Source organism: Apodemus sylvaticus, chromosome X, assembly GCF_947179515.1.
Source record: "Apodemus sylvaticus chromosome X, mApoSyl1.1, whole genome shotgun sequence".
Taxonomy (NCBI): Eukaryota; Metazoa; Chordata; class Mammalia; order Rodentia; family Muridae; genus Apodemus; species Apodemus sylvaticus.
Window position 1 is genome coordinate 91,080,452 of NC_067495.1, and position 26,894 is coordinate 91,107,345.

At 39.6% G+C, this 26,894-nt stretch overlaps 1 protein-coding gene across 2 annotated transcripts in view; it reads right to left on the minus strand.

Annotated features, from left to right (window-relative positions):
• Sytl4 (synaptotagmin like 4) overlaps positions 1-26,465 on the minus strand; it is a 49,432-nt gene extending 22,967 nt beyond the window's left edge. Inside the window, exons 1-5 of one of the 2 annotated variants that reach the window (XM_052170662.1) lie at positions 26,319-26,465; positions 6,122-6,294; positions 5,679-5,894; positions 3,769-3,878; positions 3,423-3,531 (exon numbers count right to left, since the gene is read on the minus strand). In XM_052170662.1, the coding sequence (XP_052026622.1) occupies positions 3,423-3,531; positions 3,769-3,878; positions 5,679-5,894; positions 6,122-6,231 (545 nt within the window). In that variant the 5' untranslated portion in view covers positions 6,232-6,294; positions 26,319-26,465. Of the gene's footprint in view, positions 1-3,422; positions 3,532-3,768; positions 3,879-5,678; positions 5,895-6,121; positions 6,295-26,025; positions 26,090-26,318 lie in introns of those variants that run through there. The other variant, XM_052170663.1, reaches the window with a different exon arrangement.
• Positions 26,466-26,894: the final 429 nt, after the last annotated feature.

Below are 26,894 nucleotides of genomic sequence, written 5' to 3' on the forward strand. Positions count from 1 at the left end.
TAAAAGACTAAACTTTCAGAGCAGCTGAGCATTGTACATTTCTCCACAGAAATGAATGGGAATGCCAGTCGCTCTGTATCCAGCACATGCTATGACCGATCTTTTGAAATGATAACCATTCTAGTGGACACAGGGCATCTCATTGTTATTTTATTTGAATTCTAGTGATTGATAATATTGAACTTCATTATTTGACATCTGCATATTTTCATTAATGAAATATCTCTTCAGTTCTTTTTCTCCATTTCTATGGGATTGTCTGTTTTGAAAGTTCTTTTTCATTTTTAAACCTAACATGTCCATAATATAATCTATTAAAAACAATTAAAATTTGGGAGTTTAACTCACACGGGTGTGTGTGGAGATCTTGGTAATTCACATGCCAAAATTATCAATAGCTATTAACAGTGATTGAACAAAGAAAATTACTAGCAGATTTAACATCCATGTTTCTGTAGGCTTTCCTTCAATCTTTGCTTTTACTATATAGCCCAGGGTATCGTCAAGCTTGTGTGCCTCCCACTGCAGCCTCAAAATAGCCACAAATTCAGCCATGGGCCTCCAAGTCCATACTCATTTTTTTTAATGATCAATAAAAGGTGTAATAAAATCTTTTCTCTTTGGCTGAGGTAAAATTAAAGAAAAAGTCTTCACAATACATATGCCTAAAATTCATCAGCAACAAACAAATGGGGTAAAGTATATGCTCATAAACCAAAGTTTAAAAAAAAAAAAACAAAATTAAGAAAATGAAGGGTTTGGAAGCTGGGAAGATGCTGAGGAGATGGGTCAGTAAATAGGAACGCCTGCTTTTCAGGCAGAGGAAAGCAAATTGAAATCTCTAGAATCCAGGTATTGCCTGGACCCAGTCTTTATGTGGAAACAGAGGAATAACACCACTGAGTCCTGACCTCCAGCCTGGTCCCCAGCCTCAGGGGAAGACCCTGTTCCAAGGGAAGAAGGTGGAAGCTATTAGGGCCAGACACCTGAGGATTTCCTCTGCCTTCCTCATGCGCATGCACGCAAAAACATACACACACGTATGCACGCAAACTTGTGCGCACACACCATACAGACACAAAAAAATAGAAAACAAAAGATGATAAAAGTTCAGGAGACAAACATTGAGACTACAACCCACCTTCCACCTCTCTTCTAGGGTTACAAAGAAATAAGTACAGCAAGGACCAGAGAAATGGCTTAGTGATTAAGAACACCAGCTGCACTTCATGAGGATCCTGGCTCATTTCCCAGCACCCACATGGTAGCTCACAATCATCTGTAACTCCAACCCCAGGTGATCTGATATCCTCTTCTGGCCTCTGTAGGCACAAAGTACGAATGCACTACGCAGGCATACAAGCAGGTAAAGCATCTCTATACATAAGAGCAAATCAGTGCTAGTCAAAAGAAGGGAGAATGGGAGGGTACTAAATTATAGTTAGATCACTGTAAGAAGTTTTAGTATGCGACTGCCTTTATAGGATGGCACAAGATAACATGTATGATATCTTTCAAAAAATAAACACTTTTGAAAGTTTTCACCATAAGAGGTGATATGAAAAGTAGCTCTGCTCACCTTGATTTATGCATTACATTAATTTATTACAAGCATTTATTGAAATACTATGTGTTATTCCATAAATATACACAATTTTTTAAGAATCAGTTAAAAATTTTAAATCATGGGTTGAAAATTTAGTTCAGTGGTATAGCACTTGACTAGAGGCCCTGGATTTAGTCCTTAGTTTCAGAATAAAATATAAAACTCTTTTTAAAAAATAAAATTAATTAAAAAACAGCTGTTACTCAAAGAGGCTATACACACATATGTATATAGTCATATATACACATATACATTATATATGTGCATATATACATATATATGGTGGTGGGCCCACAAATTTGCACCACATAACAATGTCACAGCCATCTTAGTTTGCATAATATATTTTATTCCATTTGCACAAGCATAATGTAGACTTTCTAAAGTGCATGAGCTCGAATACAAGATGATAAAACAACAAAAACAATAAAACAATTGAAGAAAATAAAAACCAAATCTAAATAAGATTAAACTGTTAAAGTCAGCAAAAGGAGAGGAAGAAACAGAAAAGAAAGAAAGAAAAGGAATGGCCCATACCCAAATAGCATGAAGGAAACGAAGACCATGGGGTGTCCATGGTTAAGTGCTTTCATATTTCTCTTTTGCTTTTACATCATACACTTTGAAAAACAATACAGAAATAGAGGAGTGTGGAATCCGACATTGCCGGTGGTGCCCTAAACTAACCAAACAGGAAAAATGTTCACAGAGGTGGTCCAGAAAATATTCCAACTATGAAGAAAAAACCATGAGGAATATATCATATATCTAAAAAGGTACAGAATAATCTTTGTTGATTTATATTCTTAAGTTACTAATATTCAATTTTTCCAGTAAATTGAATTATATCAACACAAATTCCCACACCCATGCACACCTATGTGCATGTGTGTATGTATACACAAAAAGTTACCTACAAGGGTAAAAATGTCAAGCTGGCCTTTTTCATAGTTACAGTCAATGGCAGAAGACAATGGAGCAACATCTACAATAGTCTGAGAGAAAGAAAACATGACTCAGGTCTGTAATACTAAGCTAAGATGCTATGCAACTGCCAAGGTAGTTGGCACACATTCTGAACATGAAAGAATGCAATCAACATCACAAACCCTTCTTGATGGCAGTTCCCAATGACGGAATCTACACAACCAAGAAATAAAGCCAATGTAAAGAATTCAGGAGTAGAGAAGTCACGGATCCAGACCTGAGTATAAGCAAACAATATGTATAAATGCGAAACTAAAACTAAACCGGTTTTTAAAGTCTGTTCATTTATGGTTGCATAACAGAAAGAAAATAACACAAAGCCTGAAAAGTTAAATAAATGTTAATAATGAACAGTGAGAGTAAAAGATTAGGAAGGTGTAGAAGAAAGTTAATATAGGACTGGAGAAACAGTTAATGATGGGTATTGCTCTGTCAGAGGGACTCAATTTTGGTTCCCAGCACCCATGTCAGGGGCTCACAACTGCCTATGAGTCTGACTCCAAGGGATCTAACACCCTTCTGGCCTCTGCAGGCACCTACTCACAAGTACACATCCCTGCAAACAAACACTAACGTTTAAAGTAAATAAATCCTTGTTAAGAACTAATAGCTTACTTTTTCACAGGAGAGTGTAGCCTAAGAACAAAATAAATTTGCCAAAATGTTGATATTTGCATGGAACTAATAGGTTCAGGGTTGATTCTTCTTCCTCCTCCTCCTCTTCTATTTTATCTGTATTTTCCAATTTCCCTCTAATAATACCTATTATTTTAGAAAATGAGGTAATGGTAATAGAAGAACTAAATAATACTATTTCCTTGACTCTCACCTTTGTTCCCTCTGTTGTTGTTGTTCTTGAATGATCCTTCTTCCTGGCCAGATATCACCCATCTGTGTCTGCTGAAGGACAGACTGGCCTGCTGTCTCTCTTTTATTCACTTCAAAACAAAAGCATGGCAGGGTAGCGATAATGAGAGAAAGAAAGGAAACAGCTTTCAAAGCAGCTTCCCCAAAACACACTCTTGCAGAAAGGACAGATAGAGCTTTCTATATTCACACAGACTGGCTGACCCCTGGGGTTAAGTCACGACGAGCCAGAATACAGTTGGATTCCACACAAACCTAGCTATCTTCAAGGCTAGGTCCTTCAAACAGCCTCTAGCAGTGAACAATACCTGCAGGCTTACGGCGCAGGGACATCCTGATTATCTCGCTGCCTGTTCGGTAAGCAAAGCGATTTACTTTCTGGTCATAAAACCAATCTCCAGTTGCTTTCTTCAGCTCTCTGGGGGAGAAAATAAAAGAAAATGTCAGATGTGTTGTACTGGTTGGTTTTGTATGTCAACTTGACACAAGCTAGAGGCATCAGGGAGAAAGAAGCTTCTGTTGAAGAAATGCCTCCATGAGACCCAGCTATAAGACATTTTCTCAATTAGTCATAACTTAGGGAGTGCCCAAGCTACTGTGGGTAGTGCTATCCCTGGGCAGGTGATCCTGTGTTCTTTAAGAAAGCAGGCTGATGGATTTCCTTATGTTGAACCACCCCTGCATCCCTGGGATAACGCCTACTTGATCATGGTGGATGATCGCTTTGATGTGTTCTTGGATTCAGTGGGCAAGAATTTTAATAAGTATTTTTGCATCAATATTCATAAGGGAAATTGCCCTGAAGTTCTCTTTCTTTGTTGGATCTTTGTGTGGTTTTGGTATCAGCGTAATTGTGGCTTCATAGAAAGAGTTGAGTAGAGTTTGTTCTGTTTCTATTTTGTGGAATAGTTTGAAGAGTATTGGTGTTAGGTCTTCTATGAAGGTCTGATAGAATTCTGCACTGCTTTTTTTGCTTGGGAGACTTTCTATGACGCTTTTTATTTCTTCAGGTGTTATGGGACTGTTTAGATGATCTATTTGATCCTGATTTAGTTTTGGTGTCTGATATCTGTCTAGTAAACTGTCCATTTCCTCCAGATTCTCCAGTTGTGTTGAGTATAGGCTTTTGTAGTAGGATCTAATGATTTTTTTTTTTTTGCATTTCCTCAGTTTCTGTTGTTATATTTCCCTTTCCATTTCTAATTTTGTTAATCTGGATACTGTCTCTGTGCCCTTTGGTTAGTCTGGCTGAGGGTTTATCTATCTTGTTGATTTTCTCAAAGAACCAGCTCCTGGTTTTGTTGATTCTTTGTATGGTTCTCTTTGTTTCTACTTGATTGATTTCAGCCCTGAGTTTGATGATTTCCTGCCTTCTACTCCTCCTGGGTGAAATAGCTTCTTTTTGTTCCAGAGCTTTCAGGTGTGTCATTAAGCTGTTAGTGTATGCTCTCTCCATTTTCTTTTTGGAGGCACTCAGGGCTATGAGTTTTCCTCTTAGCACTGCTTTCATTGTGTCCCATAGATTTGGGTATGTTGTGTCTTCGTTTTCATTAAATTCTAAAAAGTCTTTAATTTCTTTATTTTTTTCCTTGACCAAAGTATCATTGAATAGAAGCTCTGAATACTGAAGGCACAAATCGCATAACAAATGACTCCCATGGAGAAGTATGGAGAGGGTCCTGATCCTGGAAAGGATTGATCTAGCTTTGGAGGGGAATATAAGGACAGAGAAAAAGGAGGGAGGTGATTGGAGAATTGGTGGAGAGAAGAAGGTTTATGGAACATATGGGGAGGGGGGATCTGGGAAAGGGGAAATCATTTGGAATGTAAACAAAGAATATATAAAATAAAAATATTAAAAAAAAATTAAAAAATAAATAAAGAAAGCAGGCTGAGCAAGCCATGGAAAGTGAGCCAGTAAGCAGCACCCTGCATGGTCTCTGCATCAGCTCCTGCTTCCAGGTTCCTGCCCTGTTGAAAAGTTCCTGTCCCAACTTCCTCCAATAATGAACCACAACCTGGAAGTGTAAGCCAAATAAACTCCTTTTCTCCCAAATTTGCTTTTTGATGATGGTGTTTTGTCACAGCAATAGAAACCTTAAGTAAGACCTGTAGAAAGAATGACTCTTGTCACTCAACTAACAAAGTTGATGAGAGAAATTCTCAGGGCAGCCCGACATATGGTCCCCACTTTATGCAGCCGTGACATGACACTCACATTTCTTTCGCGCACACCTTGCACCTCCAGGAGCCATTGCTTTCCAGAACTCGGCATTCTCGGCACACTAAATGATTGCAGCCCACACAAGTGTTGCTTTTGGGAATTAAGCGGCCCAGGCCCTCCTGGCACCTGGCACAGGTTCGATCACTGTACTGTTGGCTGCCCCTTTTGGCACCTTTTCTTTTGATCTCCAGTAGCTCATTCTTCAGTCGACTGCCAAGACAGGAAAGAGAAGCACAAGTGGGTTCAGGATGTACAGCAGTTGAGGTAATGACAGTAAGACTACTGTGTTCTGTAAAAGCAACACACTCAGAGCCCAGCTAGACCCACGCAGCTTTAAGTCATATCTACAATTCTGACAGTGAATGAAGAAGCAACTGAAAAGCTTGGCTGTCCTTGGTTGAAAGCCTGGAAGTGCTTAGTATTTCTGGGACCCTTACCGAATCCTTTTTTCATCAGCTTTTCTGAGTTCTTCATCTCTCTGCAGAACACTGAGGATGAAATCTCTTTCCATCTCGGACAGAAAAGAGAGGTCTAGTATCTCCGACATGATGTATTTAGGCTCCTCCTCTTTCTTCAAAGCAGCCTGGGCAAGAAGAGTGACCAGAGGTGTCTAAAATAAAAGAGCAGTTAATTACATGAAGATTATTAACTCCAGAATCACTTGTTCAGCCCTAGAACATGTTTCCCAAGCTGCCCTCTTAAGTAAAGCTAAAGAGACAAAGTTTGCAAGTCATGATTTCTACTTTCACATTTGAACTCTGGCCTACATTGAATTCCTTTTCAAGAAATTACTCAGGACTCTGGAAAGTGGCTGGGTCATTCAGAATAAGCATCTTAGTCAGGAAGGATTATAAGTCAGCTGAGTCAAACTCTCCCTCCACAAAGGACGAAGAACATCCTCATCGTCCAACTTTTATTATCGTAAGTGTTCTCAACTCTCAATTCTATTAACTCAGACAGGAAGGCAGGCAGTCCCTGGATTTAGGGGGGCTGCCAGTTTAGGTTAAATTCTTCATCCCTTACTGGTTCATGTGTTCCGGGAATTTAGTCATCTTCCTTATAATTTTTAAAAGTTTCTACCACCCCTGCTACCTCCCAAATAACATGCACTGCTGCCTCTGCACTTGAGAACAGCTTCTCCCATGCCATTAACATTAAGCACCATTCTGTGAAGTATTTTGCAAAGCACTGGAGACACAGAGATGAATAAACCATGGTCCCTGCGTTCCAGAAATTTACAGATGTGAACACAATACTTTGTGCAAGTGCTATCTAGAAATTTTAAATTAAATCTATGGAAACTTACAGAAGTATCCAATTCTGTCTTATATAGACAGGGGAGGGAGGAGATAAAGAGAAAAAGAAAGAGAATGCTCTTTACATGTGAGGATTTTTACAGAGGATATGGATTTTTGCCTTATCGGAATGAGTGTTTTTTAAAATGTGTGTGTGTGTGTGTATCACGTGCATGAAGGTAAAAGGTACAAAGAGGGCATTAGATCTCACAGAGCTGGACTTATGGGCACTGGTAAGCCAATCCACATGGGTGCTGAGAACATAACTAGAGTCCTCTGGAAGAGTAATAGGCATTCTTTTGCAGAGTCATCTGATAAAGGAGAATGAAGGGAAGGATGGTTGGAGATACGTTATATGCCTCTTAAGTATTCTTGACAATGAAGAAACTTTTAAGTCATTTATATGCATAGTAGAAATTCATAGAGCACTCTTAGTAGTAATTTTTTTGATGTTAGAACATCCAACAATTATGGTTAGAGATGTAGCGCAATTGAACAAGGGCTTTCCTACCATGCATGAAGCCCTGGGTTCAAGCTCAGCAGCTTAACAACAAAGTGTGGTGACTCACACCTCTAAACCCCACCCCCAGCACTCTAAAGGCACAGACAGGAAGATCAAAATTCACGGCATTCTTTGCTACACAGCCGGTTTAAGGTCAACCTACTTTATGTGACAGCCTGTCTCAAAAAAATTAAAACCAAAATAATCAGTAAATGTATAAACAAGTCGAGCATTAAAAGAAACTTGATTTAAATGGCATATAAAAACCTATATATTGAGCTGAAAGTAATCTTCCCAAGCACACTTGGAATATTTACCCTCCAAGAACTAATCATGTACTAGAAAAGTCTCAATAAATTAAAAAGTCCTAAGTATCAATAAATTAAGAAATGTATTTTTCGTACAAACCACAGTCTTTGAGTTCAAGAACGTTAAATAAGAAGTTAATTTTCAAGGCTAATTCTAATCTCAGTATTATCTGAAAGTTTGCCAGACAATTCTAATTAACTCATAGGTCAAAGAAGAACTCATAATAGACTAACCACGTTATTAATATCTTAGCAAATAAACCTACCTTTTGCTTCACCTCTGCCATCATGGCTGTTTGCATACTATGGGATAAAATATTATCTAGGAATTCAAAAGGGAATATATGGAATGATAAGAAATGCTTTCCTGTGCAATGCATTAAGCAATAACACTTTAGGGCAAATGATAACATCGCATTTTGAAAAACAGAATAAAGAAAAACAATAGAGGCATAAACACAGTTTGAAAGACAAACACAACATTATCTAAAAATTTATGGCCACTCAGTTACTCTCAAGTTATGGATAGGAGAACCTCAAAACAGATCTCAAAGCCTAAGAGAACTTACTATACCACTTCACTCCCATCCAGATCTAAATGTCAAAAGGGCCAAGTCACGGCTAAGATCACTTGTCAAAACCTGATCTCCGGTGGACCACTCGTTTGTTCTGTGTAGTCACATAGTGTCAGTTTTCATTGATATAACATTTTCCTAGGTCCTAGGTCCAGAACAAGGTATTCTAGAAAAGGTAGCTTTTTGAGTAAGGAATTACATACATTTATTGCTAAAGATGGCGATAATGTTCCATGCAAATACCAAAGCAAGGGAACTGTAAATATCGCCATCATGACATATGCCTCAATTAATAATAGTTCTAGCAGGAAAAGTAAAAAATATACAGACAAGTTGAACAATAATTTTAATTTAGTGGGCATATTTGGAAGTCTATACCCTGATCCTATAGATTAAGAAATAATAATGTATGAGAAATAATGCCCGCTCTTTTCTGAAGAGAAATGGAAGAGAGGTAGATCTAGAGGAGAGGGAAGGAGAGGTGAAAGGGGAAACTGTGGTTGGTCTATTATAGATGACAGAAGAATTAACAACAAAAAAATAAGACAGCTTCTTCCTTCCCTTCCTAAAACCTAGCTTTGTTGGAGTTAGCATTAATTCTCATACATTTGTTTTTCTGATGCAGTATGGGTGCTGAGATTAAACACGAGGACTTTGGAGCCAGCCTGAATTTGAATCTCAACTCTCTTTCACTATGTGTCTCTGAGTAAATTTCTATACCTCATCAAGTTCACTAGCTTTTGAAAACAGCCCCACTCATAGGTAACTACTGTATATCACTGAGCTACCCCAGCCCACATATCATCACTTTATATATGTGAATTCATACTTTCAGATTCTACTACATCTTAAAAACTGTTCATTTTCTTTTAAAGAATCTGAGTTGATCTTGAGTTAAACTCTAGCCAGACAGCATGTGCTGCTTTTAGCACTTTTTAAATAAGAAATTACACTGACAGAAGATTTTCTGAATTCCTGACTCATGTTCAAGAGATAAAAGGTTGAAGTGATATTAAATATTTTTCTAGACTTACAAATGCTAATCATATGTTGGTTTTAATATGTCAACTCTAATGGATTAATTGTTATTTCCCACCAAGGTATAATGAACTTTTGGTAAAAATTAATATCTTATTAAGCATAAAGGAGGGAACTAGATTTGTTCTAAGGATGTTAGTTTATCCATGAAGGTCTGAATTAAATGGTTCTTGCTAAGCCAATGTTTGTATAGTATACATAGACACTCATTTTTATGTGGGATTCGCATTACCAGATGCCAGATTCTGAATTCACTTAAACATCGTTATTTAGGGGTTGATTTGGTTATGTCAAACAAGTAATATCATGCTGCCTACATGTTTGGAAGATGACAACTGAAACTGAGCTTGGTCATAATCATTGTGAGGTACCAAACATCATACCTACTGATGTTCAAGCTGAAGTAATAGAAAATGTATATCTACTCATACAATAAATTGGCAAAATGCATGAAACAATGGTGTTTAAGACACTGTAAACCAGGCAGTACAAGGCTAAAATCTCTATGGATGGGGACTAATAAGTAGGGTAAGAGTTCTCATTTTTAGAGCTCATTGCCTTGAGCATTTTCAAGCAAGGGAAAACCTGCTAAGCCTCCCAGATTGAGAAGGCTGAGAACCTGAGCAAACCTTAGGGGACTAGAGTTCTCGAGACAGAGTATGTGCTAGAACAGCAAAGAGAGAACCCCTCAAGCACCAACATATGGCCTCTCTCAAGTATTTAGCAAAAATCTATCCGGTACAAGGCATCCCTGTACTCTAGGCTAGGGAAAGACCCACCTGAAAGGATTCAAATCACTGTGCCTATCAGTCAAATAAAACCAGAAGGAGCGCCTATTTTTATAGCCAGAATGTAAAACCTCATGATTCATAGACCACTGGCTAAAGAGCTGCCATATTGTTTCCCAGTAGTGGGAAACAATTAGGCCTACATTATGAATTACTCTTATCCTGACTACCAGATCTAAGCAGAGAAACTTGAAAGGATCAGTCTACTTTCAAGCAACTTCAGTGCTTTCAAACAACTTAAGTGAATCCCAAAGAACTCAAGAATGTTTATGATACAAAACTATACAACTAATCAAGTAAAACTCATCACTTCTTCTACCCACTAAAAGTTACGGGCCTACCAAAAATCAGGACAATTCGGCGTATAATATGGAACAAGATAATTAAAAATGTTCCACAGATTCCAATATTGGATTTAACAAGGTCGCTAAAAATAGTTACTATGGCTATTTTCCATATGTTTGAAAAGTGAAGTAGGGATTTGGAAGCTGTAAAAATAAAAGGCCGAAGTCTTTCATATAAAACTATATAGTGTTGGAGGTCAAACATACAGAACATGAAATTTACAATAGATTAGATATTGTAGTTGAAAGACAATTAGCCATGAAGACACAATAATATACAAAAATGATGCACAGGAAGAAAACCTATGGAAGAAATATAATGGGTTGCCCAACAACTCCAAGGTGTCTGGTATAATGTAAATATATTAATCAATGAAATTGGGAGCACTAAAATGTTTTCAGATGACTAATGAACTAAATTTGAAAATTACCATGAGATCACAGATACAGGAAGTTCACTGAACCTCAAGAATAACATATAAGGAAAGTTATGGTCATAATGTATAAGGAAAGTAGACCATAGACAAGTCACTTAAAACCAGAAATAATAAGAAAAGTTAGAGTTTAATGGACAGAGGCACATTGCACACTGATACACAGAGACTATGAGGAAAGTACATTAATTGCTAAAAACAATTGTAAACAAAAGTCCAACAAGCTTTCTAAATATTAAAAAGAAAAATACAATCTATTTAAATGTGTACATCACAAGAAATATTACTCAAAAAACAGATGAGAAACTTGAAGGAAGGCTCCATTGTTAATGAGAGGTTACTGTTCTTATAGAAGACTGGATTTTAATTGGCACCACCTATGTCAGTAGATCACAACTGAGTGGAATTCCAGCTCTGGGAGATCCAGTGCCTTTGGCACCATCAAGCACCCATACTCATGAGCACATACCCCAATCAACACACACACACACACACACACACACACACATCATCATCATCATCTTTATCATCATCATCATCATCACCGTCACCATCATCATCATCATCATCAACAACAACAACAATAGTACACAGAAGAAAATAAGCAAGCTAATTTCTAGGGAATCAGTGCTTCCAGAAATCCCATGTGGATTCTGTTACACACCAAGGCACCAGATACAACAAAATGTCCACATTGGAATACTGTGTTGGTTTTTGTATCAACTGTTCCATTCCATTTTAGGGTGAAGTGTTTAATAAATATAATCACGAAAATAAATATGTCTCAACTATCTAAGTCTAGACTACTGAAATTTAGCATAGATCCAAATAGCAAAGCTGCTAGAGTTGGTGTCTCCAAAGTTTAAAAGTTCTTTTTGGTGCATTCCAGGGTGGACTCCATTAACTGTCACTAGGCAATGACAATATCTGAAGAAGATTAGCCAAAAGCACTATCACAATCAATATCTATGAATATTTGACTCCCTTCTGCCTTCTGGACTTGTAAGTATAAATTTATCTAACCCCACAGACTTTTTTCCCATGAGACCACCCTCTGTCCTACTGTCTACTGTCCTAGTAGTTACCTCTGAATATTTGTATGGTTTCTTCCCAGGCTCAGGACTCTGAATTCTGCACTGTGTACAAATTGTTCACTGACTAGGTGAGCCAACTATGTTCTAAGTACTATGCAAGCTAACAAAGGATAAAAGAATACAGCATAACACATGACCACAAAGATCACACAGTCTGAGACGCAGACACTTGAATAATCATTTAAAAATTAAGTAAAGAAATATATGCATAGTAGGTACATAATGCTGTTCTTAGAATCCATGTATTTTTAAATGAAATCCTAAGACCAAATGCAGAATAACTTCCCATGAATTGTTGACCAGGAATACTCCTCTCCACCCGAGGTTCCGCCAAATATTGTCGTTGCTCATGGTTGCCCAGTAGATTCGGATAAGACAATGTTGCTGAAGATACGATGCACTTTGGATACTTAAGCTAGCACTAAACTGGAAGCCTCCTTTCAATTAGCTAGCATTAATAGTGCTAGGACGTGTGGAGCAGGTTTCTGGGTGCAAAAGCATCATCAACGGTCTTACCCAGCTGTGAATTCTGCGTGATGCAGCAATGACTTGCCAGGCAAGATGTGGCCAGTAGTGCAATTGTAGCATGGCCATGGAGGGCATAAGCAACCACTTTCCAAGCAGAGTTGAGGCCTGCTCCATGGTCAAAATGCATGCCTAGTACTGTAAACCTAATCTGAAGCCTATAGCTGGAGAGGCCGCTAATTATACTTCATTATCCTAATGAAGAATGGAATACTGGTGTTTTTACATGTAACTAAACCTCTTCCCAAATATTTATGTTTATACCCATGGACTAGTACTATTCTCACCCTGGATCAGAGATGGTTCTTTTTGCTGTATGTAATGGTTAATGCAAAGGCTCATTTGTTTCGAAAGTGTTGAGAAGAGGTGAGTGTTGAGTGCTCAGCCCTAGAAATGGGGCAACTCTACCACTGTCTCTGAGGCCTAGAAGAAGGCACAGAAAGGTTGAAAGAGCTGGAAGACTGGGAAGAGGGTTATGAAAACATACTTTCTGGAAAGGATATCATCATTGTCATTGTTCACACACAGCAGCTGCAGCTACTGTTACACTATATGCACAGAAAAGTAATAATAAATAAAAGTAAGAGGGAAACTCGTGTGTGAAGAGGAGGGGTTAGCAGGAGTGGGAGAGGGACAACAGAAGGGATGAGAAATCACAATGCATTGTATACACGTATAAAATTATCAACAATCTTAAAATTAAACAAAGTCTCTAAAGTGTAAAATGTGATCACACGCATACACAAACACATGCATATGGCAGCACGAGAAGACCAAGGTGGGGCCTCTAACCCAGCTGGGTGGAAAGGAGACTAAAAAGAGAATTGTCAGCAGGAACACATGAGCTGAATGTCAGTTTAATGGGTAGCAGCTGGTTTAGCCGTAGAGTAAGGGTTTTCCATCAAGAGGAAAAAGCATGGGGCATAAAGCAACATGCTATAATAAGCACTGTGGTGATAACGACTGACAAAGTACAAAGGGAGGGTGCTTAAGGAGCAGAAGGTTTCTGGGAGCTTGGCACACTATGCACAGAAGCATAGCTAGTCAGATTTTGACACCAGGGCACATTGAAGTGTTTCGGGTAACGCCAGGACAATTTAGACCACTCACACAGTTGTGAAGGCCACTGATGTGGGAAGTGTGTGATATAAATCCTGCGAGAAAATGACAAGAAACAAGTTGAGAGCACAGAAGTAGTAGAGAGGGAAAGGAGAGAATTGCAAAGGTAACACCGAGGTAAAAATCTGCAAATGTTCTGGAACCCAAAAGAGCCTCTCCTAGGAGGACATGGAGTTCTCATGCACTAGATTTCTGACTAAGGACAATACAGCACAGACGAGTACTTAAAGGTACAGGAGCTGAAGCCTGGCTGCCTGTTCAAATTATACCTTCATGGTATTTTCTTTCTATGAAGTTTGCAAAAGGTATTTGACGTCACTAAGTCTCAGTTTCCCCACTTGAAAGAAGGGCAATGATAAGAGTTCCTGCCAGGGGCTGAGAGGAGTCCAAAATGCATCATGAGCAAAAGGCATGGCACAGTTGTCTGGCCTAGAAGAAAAACCCAATATTGTTAGCTGCTTAGTTTTAATTATTATTAACCATATGCTTTGGAAAATATATGAGCATATGGCTGTTTTGACATCTTTCTATGAAATTTGAGAAATCTAATCACTATTCTTGCCCAGATGGAAAGTTGCCCGTACCTCTCTGCATGGATGTAGACTGGTAAGCATAAATATTAAGCAAATGTTAGTAATTAGATATGATCGCTTTTAAAGATAATTATTTATACACTGTTCCAGACAGGATTTAAAGTGACTTATAAAGATACATAAAACATAGAAAAATGTCATAAATTTTTAAAGTGGGATCAAAAAGAGAGGAAAAAGAGGAAAACAGGAATGGAGAGAAAGAAAAAGATTCAAAGTCAAGGCTCTTATATCAAAGAGCAAATGAGGCTTCCCGGGCCAGTACCTGGATTCAACTGCACTTCAGCCCCCCACTGGGTCAGCCATGGAGCACAATGGCCCCTCACACATGCCTCAAGCCTTAACCTCTCTGGGCCTGCTGTCAGCAGTTTTAGAGTCGCAAACTTGGTTTCTCTTTTTCCTTGATAGTGAGAAATTTGCAGCTGGCTCACAGTTCTACAGGAAGCTTTATGGTCTCAAATAATGTTTTTTTTTTTTCTCTAAATGGGTTCTATGAAAGGGGTTTGTATGGGCTTTGGTGCCTTGCAGTTTTAGCCCCTTTTAAGATATACACCAACTAGGATGAGGACTGTGTTGAAGGTGACAGCAGCTAACATGTCTACAACATTTAGTACATATCAAGCACATATCTATGCATTTTCTACACCTGGAGTCATTTAGTCCTTAGAATCATGCCATGAGGCAGGTACTAAGATGTTGTGTACATTTTGCAAAGGAGGAAAGTGAGACACAGAGTGAGCAAATAACTTGCCCAAGGTTATATACCCTGGAAGAGACAGTCTAATTTTCTGACTAGGCAGTCTGGTTCCAGAGTCCAAGGTCTTAGGCATTTGATTGTACCATCTCTTTACATTCTAGAAATAGTGTTCTGCACAATGACATTTGGAAAAGGGGACATTTTGTGCCTAGGAACTTGAGTTAGGTATTTAAAGTCATTATGTGCTAATGGATGAAAGTTTGAGAGGCCCTCAGTCTGGCTTACGGTCTCATTCTCAGGACCTCTCGTCTGCAGACGGGGAAAGAGCCACTCTCCCTATCTAGGACATTTCTTCTAATGGACAGTGGGAGCATACAGACGGGAGCAAAAGTAACCAAGACGGAATGTCCTCAGTTAGCTCTTAAAATCATGTATGGGGACAGTTTTCACCAGATGGTATTTACATAGTTACATTTCAAAATCGCTAAATACTGATCATGAGTGGTTTAAGGAAATTTCCACTTCATGTATTATATACAACTCTACAGTAAGTAAGTCCTAAGGGGAAGCTAGACTTATACAGAGCAGTATACAAGAACATGGGAATATGGCTTTATTTTCATGATTTCATAGTCATAAAAACCTGCTTCTTGGGACTTAAACCCACCACAAATCCTAGAGGCAGGTCTCCATACAGGTGGCTTACAGAAGCATTAAATATCATAAAAATGAGATTACTGGTCAAAAATGAGATCATGGGTCCAAACATCCCATCTGGCAACTGGAGAAACAGCTATTAAGACAATCCTACTTAAATCTCTTAACTTTCAAAATCTGCACTAGAAATCCTTCCTCTCATGTAAGCCCAGGCAGTCTCCGTAAGGATCCCATACAGTTGATAGTAGATCAAACAGTTCAACACCTTGCATATCAAAGACCTTAAGAGCCTTAAGGTTTGTATACTAAATAGCCTAAGAGTCTTCAAAAATCAAAACCACTCAGCATAGTGGTGCAGAGCTGGGATCCCAGCAAACAGGGGACCAAGGCAAGAGGACTGTGCATTTAAAGTCAGCCTGGTCTATAAAAAGAGATCCTGTAGCAAAAATTTAAGATCCACGGGTGTGTTTCACTGGATCAGCATTGACAAGCACTCACAAAGCCCTGAATTTGGTTTGATCCATCTCACCGACCCCACACCTACTCACCCAAATAAAGGAATATTATAAAATCTTATTCACTTCTAATCATTTTTAACTGTGATAAGGCTGTAATTTTTTAATAAAGCTTATCACCTTGCAACTCAGTTATCATTCCCTGCTCTATAAGCTTTGATAAAGTAGCAGCTCCACAGGGAAGACCCTGTTCTTTTGCCAGGGTCACAGATGGTGGCGATTTCTAAACTAAACTCTAAATGGCATCTGTTTCTCTCAGGCCACGTCACCTACAAAGCACCCACACCATCCTCTTAAATGAGAAGTCATGATGGCTCATGACTAATCCAGCCCATGTTCACACCTAGCTGCAATTTCATGCATTTGGCTTCTTTTTTAATTTTAGGGATGCTGTGATCTAGCTATGGCCATAGAAACCTTAAACACAACCAAATAACCTGCACTTGAACTTTAACTGAGCTGCATATGTGGCAGACCATTTTAAAGTGTCAATTTCTTTCATGTAAAATGCTAATAAACATGTGAGAATGTTTACCCAAAAGGTAAGAGAAATTACAAACTACAAAATAAATGTAATATACGAACTGACTGCAAGTGTTCCTTGCCTTCTAAACTGTTTGACCATAATTACTTGACACATTACTTCAAATCCCTAGCACAAGATTAGTACATGCATTACCAGCATCTGGTCTCCTACAGAAGCAAGGTTCTAACAGTTCAAACACAAAAATTAAGAAGCTACAAACACTGAAATATTCAAAGTAGACCCGTACCTTTCTATATTTTCAAAACTGACAAGATACATCATGAAAGTACCTGTACAAGTTCTAAGGATGAAGAGATAGGAATTCTCATAATGAAATAAATGGAATTTTTTTTTAAAGGAAAGCACTCAAAATACCTACAAGGACTTTCTTTGCCACACATATAAATATTTGCTTAGTATTATAATTTTTAGTATTCTAAATAAAATTTCACAGAGAGAAATCTGCTCAGCAAACTATCCTCTTATTTCACAAATGTCAAAAGTGTGTGTGTGTGTGTGTGTGTGTGAAAATATATACACTACAGGATTGTAAACTGTATGAAAGAAATAGATTATTAGAGGGGAAAGGAAATGGAATTTTATTTTTTCCCTCTCTGTGTAGATTATCAGAGGGGAAAGGAAATGAAGCTTAATTTTGTTCATCTCTGTACATTCAGTGTCTAGAGTGCTGCTTGGCCAACAATATACACCCAATCAATATTTGTAGAGTGAATTAGCTGGCATCAAAAATATGACTTATCATCCAACCACACCCAAGTGTTTATTCCACAGAACTTCTCCACCTTTGACATCATTGATTCAATACTCCTTTCTGAATTTCACAGCCCATCCTTCCAACTTGTTCACTCAGTGATCTCTCCCAAGTCATTCCTGCTGCAAGAACTCACTTAACAGTCTTCTACAAACCCTGTTTCATCTGGTCAGCCCTTTCTGTCTCCACTTCCTTTCCTAGACACTTTGGTTTCTATTGTTTCAAATACACTCTTGTCAGTGTCCTCATTAACTCCCAATTTCATTACAAATATCTCCATTTTTAACCACCCCCTGAGCTCATGTGTACACGTTTATGCCTCCATGAGAGCCTCTGGGATGCAGTGAAAGAAGAAGAAGGGCCTGGGAGATAATTATCCACATGAATTCTTCATCACCAAGCTCACCTCAGCACTGCTTGGCACCACAAATATGCTTCTCTGGGTCTGGCTAGCCCTCCTGTTCTCCACAATGCCTATTGCCCAAGTGACTCTAATATTCAATCCAAACCCTGTCTACTTCAACTCCTGTCCAAGAGGCCAGTCTTACCTCTTATCATAGATAAATATAAGTGGTATTAGACCACTTACTGACGCCAAAGTTATAGTTATGCTCATCTATGCCTACTCATGGTGAACCTCCACTTAGTTCCAGATCCCCTCCCATGAGGCATAGGACTATGCTACATCGATTACACAATCCATCTCATCAATCTTTAGAGATGGGAAATGAAAAATGAATTCCCTGGACTTCACACCCTCTCCTGCTACTATCCTTTCTCTCCTCATCAGAGCCAAATTTCTCTAAGGAATTGTCCATATTTATTAGCTCCAATCCCTCATCTCCCCAATTATTTTTCAACTTATCAGTCTAACTTTCTACCTTATAGCACTTTACAATTGTTCTTACTATGGTAAGAGTCAGGAAATCCCAAAACACCATGGGGAATTCTTAGTGTTTCTCTTCCTAAACTTCTTTTAGTCCGTAGCACTACTAACTTTTGTTTTGTTTTGTTTTGTTTGCTTTGCTTTGCTTTGCTTTGCTTTGTTTTTTAAGATAGGGTTTTTCTGTGTAGCCTTGACTGTCTTGGAACTCACTCTATAGATCAATCTGGCCTCAAACTCATAGAGATCCACCTGCCTCTGCCTCCCCAGATTAAAGATATGTGTCACCAATGTCCGACTACTACTAACCATTTTTAATATAGCAGAACTGATCATTTTTAATAGAATTACTACATTTTGAAAAACTAGTGGGCTGACATTCAAGATGTGATAGAAAGATAGACTGATAGATAAACAGATGGATGGAGAGAGACAGAGACAAAGAGAAAGTGAGAGATTTAGGGATAAATGATGTCTAAATCAGCAAAAAAATTTCCATCAATAAGAAACTGGTTGGTTGTGATACATATAATGGTAAACTATGAAGCAGTTTTAAAAAGCAGTTCTATTTACTGATATTGAAAGCTTATCATGGAATATTAAATAAAATGTATATGAGTCCATTTGTATTTCTTAATATATAAATATATAGAGATGGAAAGGATGAATGAATAGATTGGAATATCTTATATAGGCACACAAGCAATGTCTGAAAAAAAGACAAAAAATAATTTCCCTCTAGGAATTAAGATAAGCAGAAGCAATAAAATTATATTTTAACTCTTGACTGGGTCACATAATAAAAATATCTTCATATCTCTGAGCACACCAAGCTATATAAGGAAGAAGTTGAAAGGAAATAGAAAGAAATAATTATAAATACAGAGAAAAGATGTGGTGGGCTCTCCAGATATTGAGGAGGAAGAAAAGAAGAGTGGCTAGTGGCATCATACAAGAGAGAAATATACTCAATAGAGAATACAAACAGATAAGTCTTAAGGAAGGAAAATCAAACAGTCAAGAGAAATCTTAAAGAAAAAGGTCTACCCATACTGGAAATATTTTTTAAATGTTTGGGTGTCAATTTTTACAGAAAGACATAGTTGATCTTTTTAAAATTTATTTCTATTTATGCATATTTGTGGGTATATGCCACGTGTGTACTATTCCTTAAGTGGGTGCTGGGAACCAGAATCAGGTTCTCTGGAAGAGCAGAAAGCTCTCCTAACCATTGAGCCATCGCTCCAGCCCCAATGTTCAACTTTTTAAAAGAGAAATATAAAAGGTACTCTTATACTTTCTTGATAAATGTAAACTGGGAAGAAGGAAAAAAATCTGTTAGAATAAGCTGATTTTTCCAAAGATGAACTTTACAGAACTTTTCCCAGTAGCACTGATTTTTCTGATCAATTGCTTAATCCATGTTTAACACATGCCTTCCCTGCTGAAGTGCTCCCCAGGAAAAGAGTCCAGTGTCTGTCTCCAGTACATGTCAAATATCTGGATGGCCAGACCCAATGCAGGGCTCCTAGCACACTTCAGGTCCTCATAGCTACCACGTGGTAGGCCCTCAGCAGATATAACCACACTTGCTGGTATGTCACTGGCAATAATTTGAAGACAGACACTAAGGCACTCCTAGGACCTAAACTGGAAAAAAAACTACAAATGTGAAATAGTGCAGACACCACAGTAGATTTCCTTCTCTTTAAAATACCTTGAATTCAAGGTAGTTTTAGATTGTCATGGCCATGAAATTGAGTGATCTGTCATTTCAACTCTTCATTTGCTCGCAGTGTCTAATCTCTGACCTTGTCATTTTGTCATTCTGTACCAGCCATCTGGACAAATCTCTCAAACTACATTGTTCATAGTGCTTCAATATCTTGGCTAGTGAATGATACTGGACAGAAATGAAACAAGCCTCTGTGACTTGAGGGTGAAACAATGCACAATAATCCAGACCCATTTTATTTTTTGCAGCTTTACAGAGATACAATTAACAAAAGATGAATACATTTGCAGTAAATATGAGGCCGTGAAACACATATGTATAACCTTGATGGGGCACCCTTCTTTTCATCTTTCTCAAAAGCCACTGGAGCCCTTGACCACTCTTGTCAAGAGGACCACCCTCAGAATACCAGGCCACCACAGCTCTGTCCTCTAGAGCATCACTAGTATTGCTCTCTGTTGTCTCAACCAAAGAGCTATTTGTCTTTCTCTAAGTACAGTATTTTCCTCCACTTTCATTCTGTTCAATCCCTAGCCCCCAGCTTCCTCAGGGACCCTGCATCATCTAATTCTATGCGATTGCCTTATAAATAGTCTTCTCTCAATCCTGTATTTAAAGTAATACAAAATTAATACCCTGATCTCCCCTGAGCCTTGTCTCCTTCCCATTATAGCCAAGCTTCTTCAATGTAAATACCACATGGTCCCAAACAGGGGGTTGTAATTGACTGCTAGATTACTTGCCTACTATGCGTAAGTTCATGAGTTTGATCTCCTCCATAGGAAAAAAAATATTTTTAAAAAATCATCCACCCTTAATAAGGGCATAAGAAAAAATGCTCTTGATAGTAAATATGCAAATTTTCTGAGATGCCAATTGGGTCTTGCCTACTCAATTTTTAATGTATGTATGTGAGTGTGTTTATCTTTCATTGACAATAGTTGTATGTATTTATAGGATAGAATCAATTTTTGATGTATGTATATATTACAGAAAGATTCAGTTTATTCTTTTAACAATGTAAGTATATATGGTGCATTATTGTCAGCATGCATTATCTTTCCCCAGTTGAAGAGAAACTATGTATCCATTGATCAATACTTCCCTCACTCAGAAGGTCACTTACTACAATAATTTTCTAGGTACTAGGAAAATGAATCAGTGGGTGTGCTCCAGATTCAGTGAGAGATTCTGTTTCAAGGGAATAAGGCAACAGTGACAGATCCAAACACCTAAAGTTCTCCTCCGTGTAGATGACCACAAGCATATGTGTGCACACACATATACACCCCCACACCCAAGTGGCACATGTTCCAGGCCAGGAATCTGGCAAGGAGCAGGGATGCGCCTAGCATAGGCCTTGAATTTGGTAGGGAGCAGGGGACATCTACATCTCGGTTGTGAGTTTCTGGGGTCTTAACCCTCTCTACACACCAAGCTTCCTGGCATGGCTTACCATCCTACACACCAATACAGAGCTCTTCCATGGGGATAGTTATATGTATTTTACCACTGTGCATGAATGCTCAGTGAAATTTCATGGTCACTGGGACAAGGGTAGCAGGCAGAGAAAATGGAGACAAGTGGAAGAGTTCATGATACAATTTGAAAGTGAGATCAACAGGCGTTCAAACACTGTATGTGGTGGCCCAAGAAGAGGACAGAAATCCTGGGTAACCCAATATTCTTGGTTCAACCAACTAGATGTATAATGGTATCTTATTTTCTTAGTCATGGGAAGACAAAAGGAAAGATTAAAGGTATTAGGACAATCAATAATCCACATTTGGCCATGTTACCCTTGAGGCATCTATCAGATGACAGGTAGAAATGTCAAATAGGCCACAAAGAATGTGAGGCTTCAGCAGAGAAGAAAGGCCAAGAACAGAAACATGAATGATAGCTGTCTACATGTCACAGTGACGGTGCTTAAGGAGAACTTCTAAGCAGTTTTGGGTGGAGAAAAGTTGGTTGAGTCCTAAGACAGTCCAATTCTCAGTGTTTGGGGAGATAAGATTCAAAGCACCTGAGCAAACTTACATTTCAAAGAAGTTAATATACGCCAGGCAGTGGTGACACACACCTTTAATCCCAGCACTTGGGAGTCAGAGGCAGAGGCAGGCAGATTTCTGATTTCAAGGCCAGCCTGGTCTACAGAGTGAGTTCCGGGACAGCCAGGGCTACATAGAGAAACCCTGTCTCGGAAAAAAAAAAAAAAAAAAAACAAACAAACATAAAAAACAAAACAAAGCAAAAAAAAAAAGACATTAACAGACAGTAAGTGGTGAGAAGTATACAGTCATTGCTTTTTCTAGGGCATAGTTCCTTTTAACTCTGATGTTATCAAATGGATTCTGGACTTTTTTCTGGATGGATATTTCAAACTGCATTTAAACAAAATAACACTTTTATTTTGCTATACAGCTGTTGCCTACTCCTCTACAAAACTAGTCTACAACTAAGCAATTGTTGTAAAAGCACCACTCAGCTGGACCTTCTCCATACAGCCCATAACCTAGTAACCACCTCACACATAAAAAGATTAAGGGCCATGAGAATAAAAATCTAATGTGTGGCATCTTTTATTCGCTGGGGCTTTTCCCTGTTGTACAGTCGCCTTCTGTACCCTCACTGACCTTGACAAATGCCTGAATGGCCACAGAACATCTGATAATTCACAGCTCCCTCCCCAGTGCTGCCACTGTTAAGAAGATGTACCAAAGAGAAGGGTGTCTTTCTTTTTCCACCCACAGGTTTGTACTTAAACATAAAATGGAGGTTCTAGTCAAGCATATCGGTTCACATCTGCAATCCCGGCACTCAGAAAGCTGAGGCAGGAGAATAACCATGAGTATGAGGCCAGCCAGGATATACAGTGAGGTATAGGCCAGCCTAGGATATATTCTGAGACTCTTATCTCCAACAACTTAGAAATTAAAAAGAGAGGAAGTATTTATAACTAGGACAAAGTTATTATCAGAAATAGGATCTCAAAGCAAAACAACAACAACAAACAGCCCAACCAAAAAACCTCAGCAGAAGTAAAGCTGTGTGAGTACTGGACCAGAAGTCCGGGGCATCCTTATATTTATAAGGTCACAAATTGAAGGCTTGGTTTCAGACTCAGAAAACGACAAGAGTTCCAATTCCTAGAATCGCAAGGCCATTTATTCATTCACTCAAAAGCATCAGTATAACCCCTTATGATGTGCTCAGAACTCTGGTTCCTTTGACCATCAGTGAATACAAAAGTCAGCAATTCCCATCTACAAGGCCTTTGTGTTAAATAGAAGTGAAACAATCAATAAGCAAAACATATGTAGGAAGGAGATAAAAAGATTCAGAGCACTGGCTGCTCTTCCAGAGGACCAGTTTCAATTCCCAGTATCTACATGGCAGCTCACAACTGTCTGTTCCATGGGATCCAACACCCTCATTCAGACACACAAAACATGGTTTTTGTTTGTTTTGGGTTTTTTTTGCAAGCAAAACATCAATGCACATAAAATAAAAATAAGTAAACTTTTTTTTAAAAAAGAATGTTTAGGGACACAGTTGCAATTTTCAGTAGGTTGGTCAAGTGATTGCCTTGAAACAGAAGCACAATGCTTTGCCTATTATGTGTTACAAATAGCTCAGGATGTTTTCTTCTTACTCCAATCTCACCACCAGCACATCTTGATCCCTGGGAGACATGGCATCCCCAATCCCTAGCACAAGTCTTTGTGCTTCAGGATCCAGTTACTGACTTTACCAAGATTACAACCTTCCAGATGGAAAAAACAGAATGGTATCCGGGCCTTTACTGAAGTCTAAATAAAGTCCTTCAAGATAATATAACTAGTCATTCTGCTTGGGGGAAGGAAGTGTGCATTCAGTGAGGCTGACTCAAAGGCAATGACACTAGGCTAAATCCTGAGAGATGAATAAGAATTAATGACAAGAGGTTGGGGATATGAGTACCAAGTTCATTGAAGGGGTAAAAAATAGTTTAAACAAAGTTCCAGAGGTAGTGTGGAGGAAGATACCCTCTTCTGAGTATCTCTGCCTAAGGTACAAATAAAAAGGTTATACGATTACTCTGCTTGCCTGCTGTGGCTTTGTCACATACATGTATTTCTGTCAAATGCCTGTCAGCTGCTACCCCATTGTTTCTGCCCTGGCCATCAGGAAAGGAAGAAGTTGAATCAGGTACCCATCCCTAGGATCCAGGAACACACCTCTAAAACCCAGGAATTTGACCTCCTAACTTCAAGACAATTACCATGGAGCTGAGAGCCTCAGAGGTTTCAGTCATCCAGGGTATGTACTTAACAACAGCACCATGCAACTGGCCCTGTACTTGAAATTAACTCAGCTAAGACATGAATGAGGTGATTCAACTCCACAGTGCATCTAAGATGGAACCAAGGACCAGAAGTTAGTTTCACACAGCTTGTCCCATTGTCGGAGTACAGTTTAGAGCACCACACTTAACCTCTCAGCCTCCTCTGTGTTGTATCATGGCTGTAACTGTATCACCATAGAATTAGTGTGAGGCTTGTTTAAGATAGTATGAGACCTGATCACATCGCCTGACTTCATTCGTTCATTATGCCCTCACTTTAATAATTCCAACCTTAAAGGGAAAGTGCTCAGAGAACACTAACCAGAATGTTTCATATACTCACAGACCAATAATCCCAGAGCCAGCCTCCGAGTTCAAGTTCATCAGTGTGACCGAGGGTGCAGCCTTTGAAATCACGTTCATCCACTATCCAAAGGGAGATTCACAAACCAGTTTTGTGGGGACTTTTTCTACTAGGATTTTCAGCAGGGGTGTGTGTGTGTGTGCGTGCATGTGTGTGTGTGTGTGTGTGTGTGTGTGTGTGTGTGTGTGTGTGTGTGTGTATGTGTGTGTGTATATGTGTGTGTGTGTCACAAACACACACACAAAGAAAAATTGCTACAGCTCTCTGAGCTAATTATTGTTTTTAGTTCTTAATGGCAAATTTACACCTTAGTTCATTAACTCCTTAATGTCAACATATTTAAGAAGAGTGCAGCTAACAAAGAGCAGAAGAGTAACCAGTTTTTTTTCTTTTTTTTTTTAAAAAGCAGCAGGGACAGATGTGATGTTAGACCTGTTAATAGCCATGCTTTGGGAGGTAGACAGGAGGACTGGCAGCCAGTGTGAGGCCAGCCTCCTCTACATAATGAATTCCAGACCATCCTGAGCTACAATGAGACCCTGTCTCAAAGTAACAAAGACCTAAAGGGAAAGTGGGGCAGGGGAAATCCAGGGACATAGATTAATTTCTCCTCCAGATAGACAGGGCTTAGGGTCAGTCCTGTTAGAAGCTGTATACTAGAATGCTAGGTCCTCTGGTTCGGAAACTGTGGAATATTAGGGGAAGAAAGGTTGGTTAAAGCAAACACATCATTTTTTCAAGCTGTGAGAATTTTAAACCAAATTATTTTTGCCATCACCTTCTCCTACTAGACCCCAACCATCTCCTTGAGTGTTCCAGGCTGGAGGAGCACTGGTGTCCAGGAACAGAACCCCAGCCTGTTTGAAGCGGGGGATGATAAAGAAGTTGAGCTCTAAGGTACACAGCTGGGTCTCCAGCTCCATGCCCAAAAGGAACCCACTGAGGTAGAACTCAAGAGCCAACTTGCCTGTAGTCTATACCTGTGATGAAGAGACAAGGCAAAGCTAGGAAAATAGAAGCCTGGACTTCAGGAAGCGCGAGGGGTCATAGAAGAAGCTGGGCACTCATGCCCAGCGAGGTCACCAAAAAGGTGACTAGCCTCCAAGTCCGTGGCCACAGCTCCACTAGAAGCCTGTTCTAGCCCGCGTCAGAGGCCAACTCTCCAGAGGGGCCAAGGCTAGCGGAGGGGACGGGTGGAGTGGGGTGGGGTGGGGTGGGGTGGGGGGAGCTGAGGCACACGGAGCCAGCGATACCTGTGGAGAGACAGCACCCAGAAACTCCGTCCAAGGGAACCGCGCAGAAGCAGCCCGGAGAGAAGGAAAAGTGGCAGGGAGGGACTGCCTGGAGCAGACGAGAGGCACCGCGTGGGGGTGCGGTCCCTAGACGCGGACACAGCAGAAGGGCCCGCGTGGCAGCTGGGGAGGGAGGACAGGGACCGCACACAAGGACACACGCCCCCGAGGTGGGGGCGAGACGTGGGGCTGAGGGAGTCCGCGAAGTCCCAGACAGAGGGTGAGGGTGTGCTCAGACACTAGCTGCCACCTACCTGTCACCTGCAACAGGTGCTACTAGGTGACCAAAGGTCCGGGTGCAGAATGGTTGGAAGGGTCTCAAGCTCCAAAAAGACTGAGACCAGCAACCTGGGCGGCCAGCCCTACTCAACCCTCCCAGGAGGCGGAAAAAGCTGCAACTTTCCCTGGAGCTGGGAGGAGCTGGACTCTTAAAGGGGCCGCACCAAGCGCAGGGCTTTTTCAGCAGAGGGCCAAGTAGCACAGTAGAGAGTTGTGGGAACCAAAGCCATAATAAGGCACTGGAGGAAGTTCCTCCTGAGTTAGCAAAGTTTGAGGACCTACTGGATGTCCCTCCTCTGCCGTTCTGTCTAGTCTATCTTTATTCACTCTCTTAGATTATCTAAGTTCACTTGCCTCTTTGTTCAGCGAGCCAAAAGTTGTCCAACTGTCAAATACTTTTAAGAAAACAAGAGTCAGTCACTGGGGGATTGGGGGGGTGGGGGGCGGGGAAAGAAAGATAAGTTCTTCATTGATGTAGGTATTGGTAAGGAGCCCATGCGCCTGTAATAATCACCCAAGACCCTGTAAGCAACCCTGATGAAACGGATTGG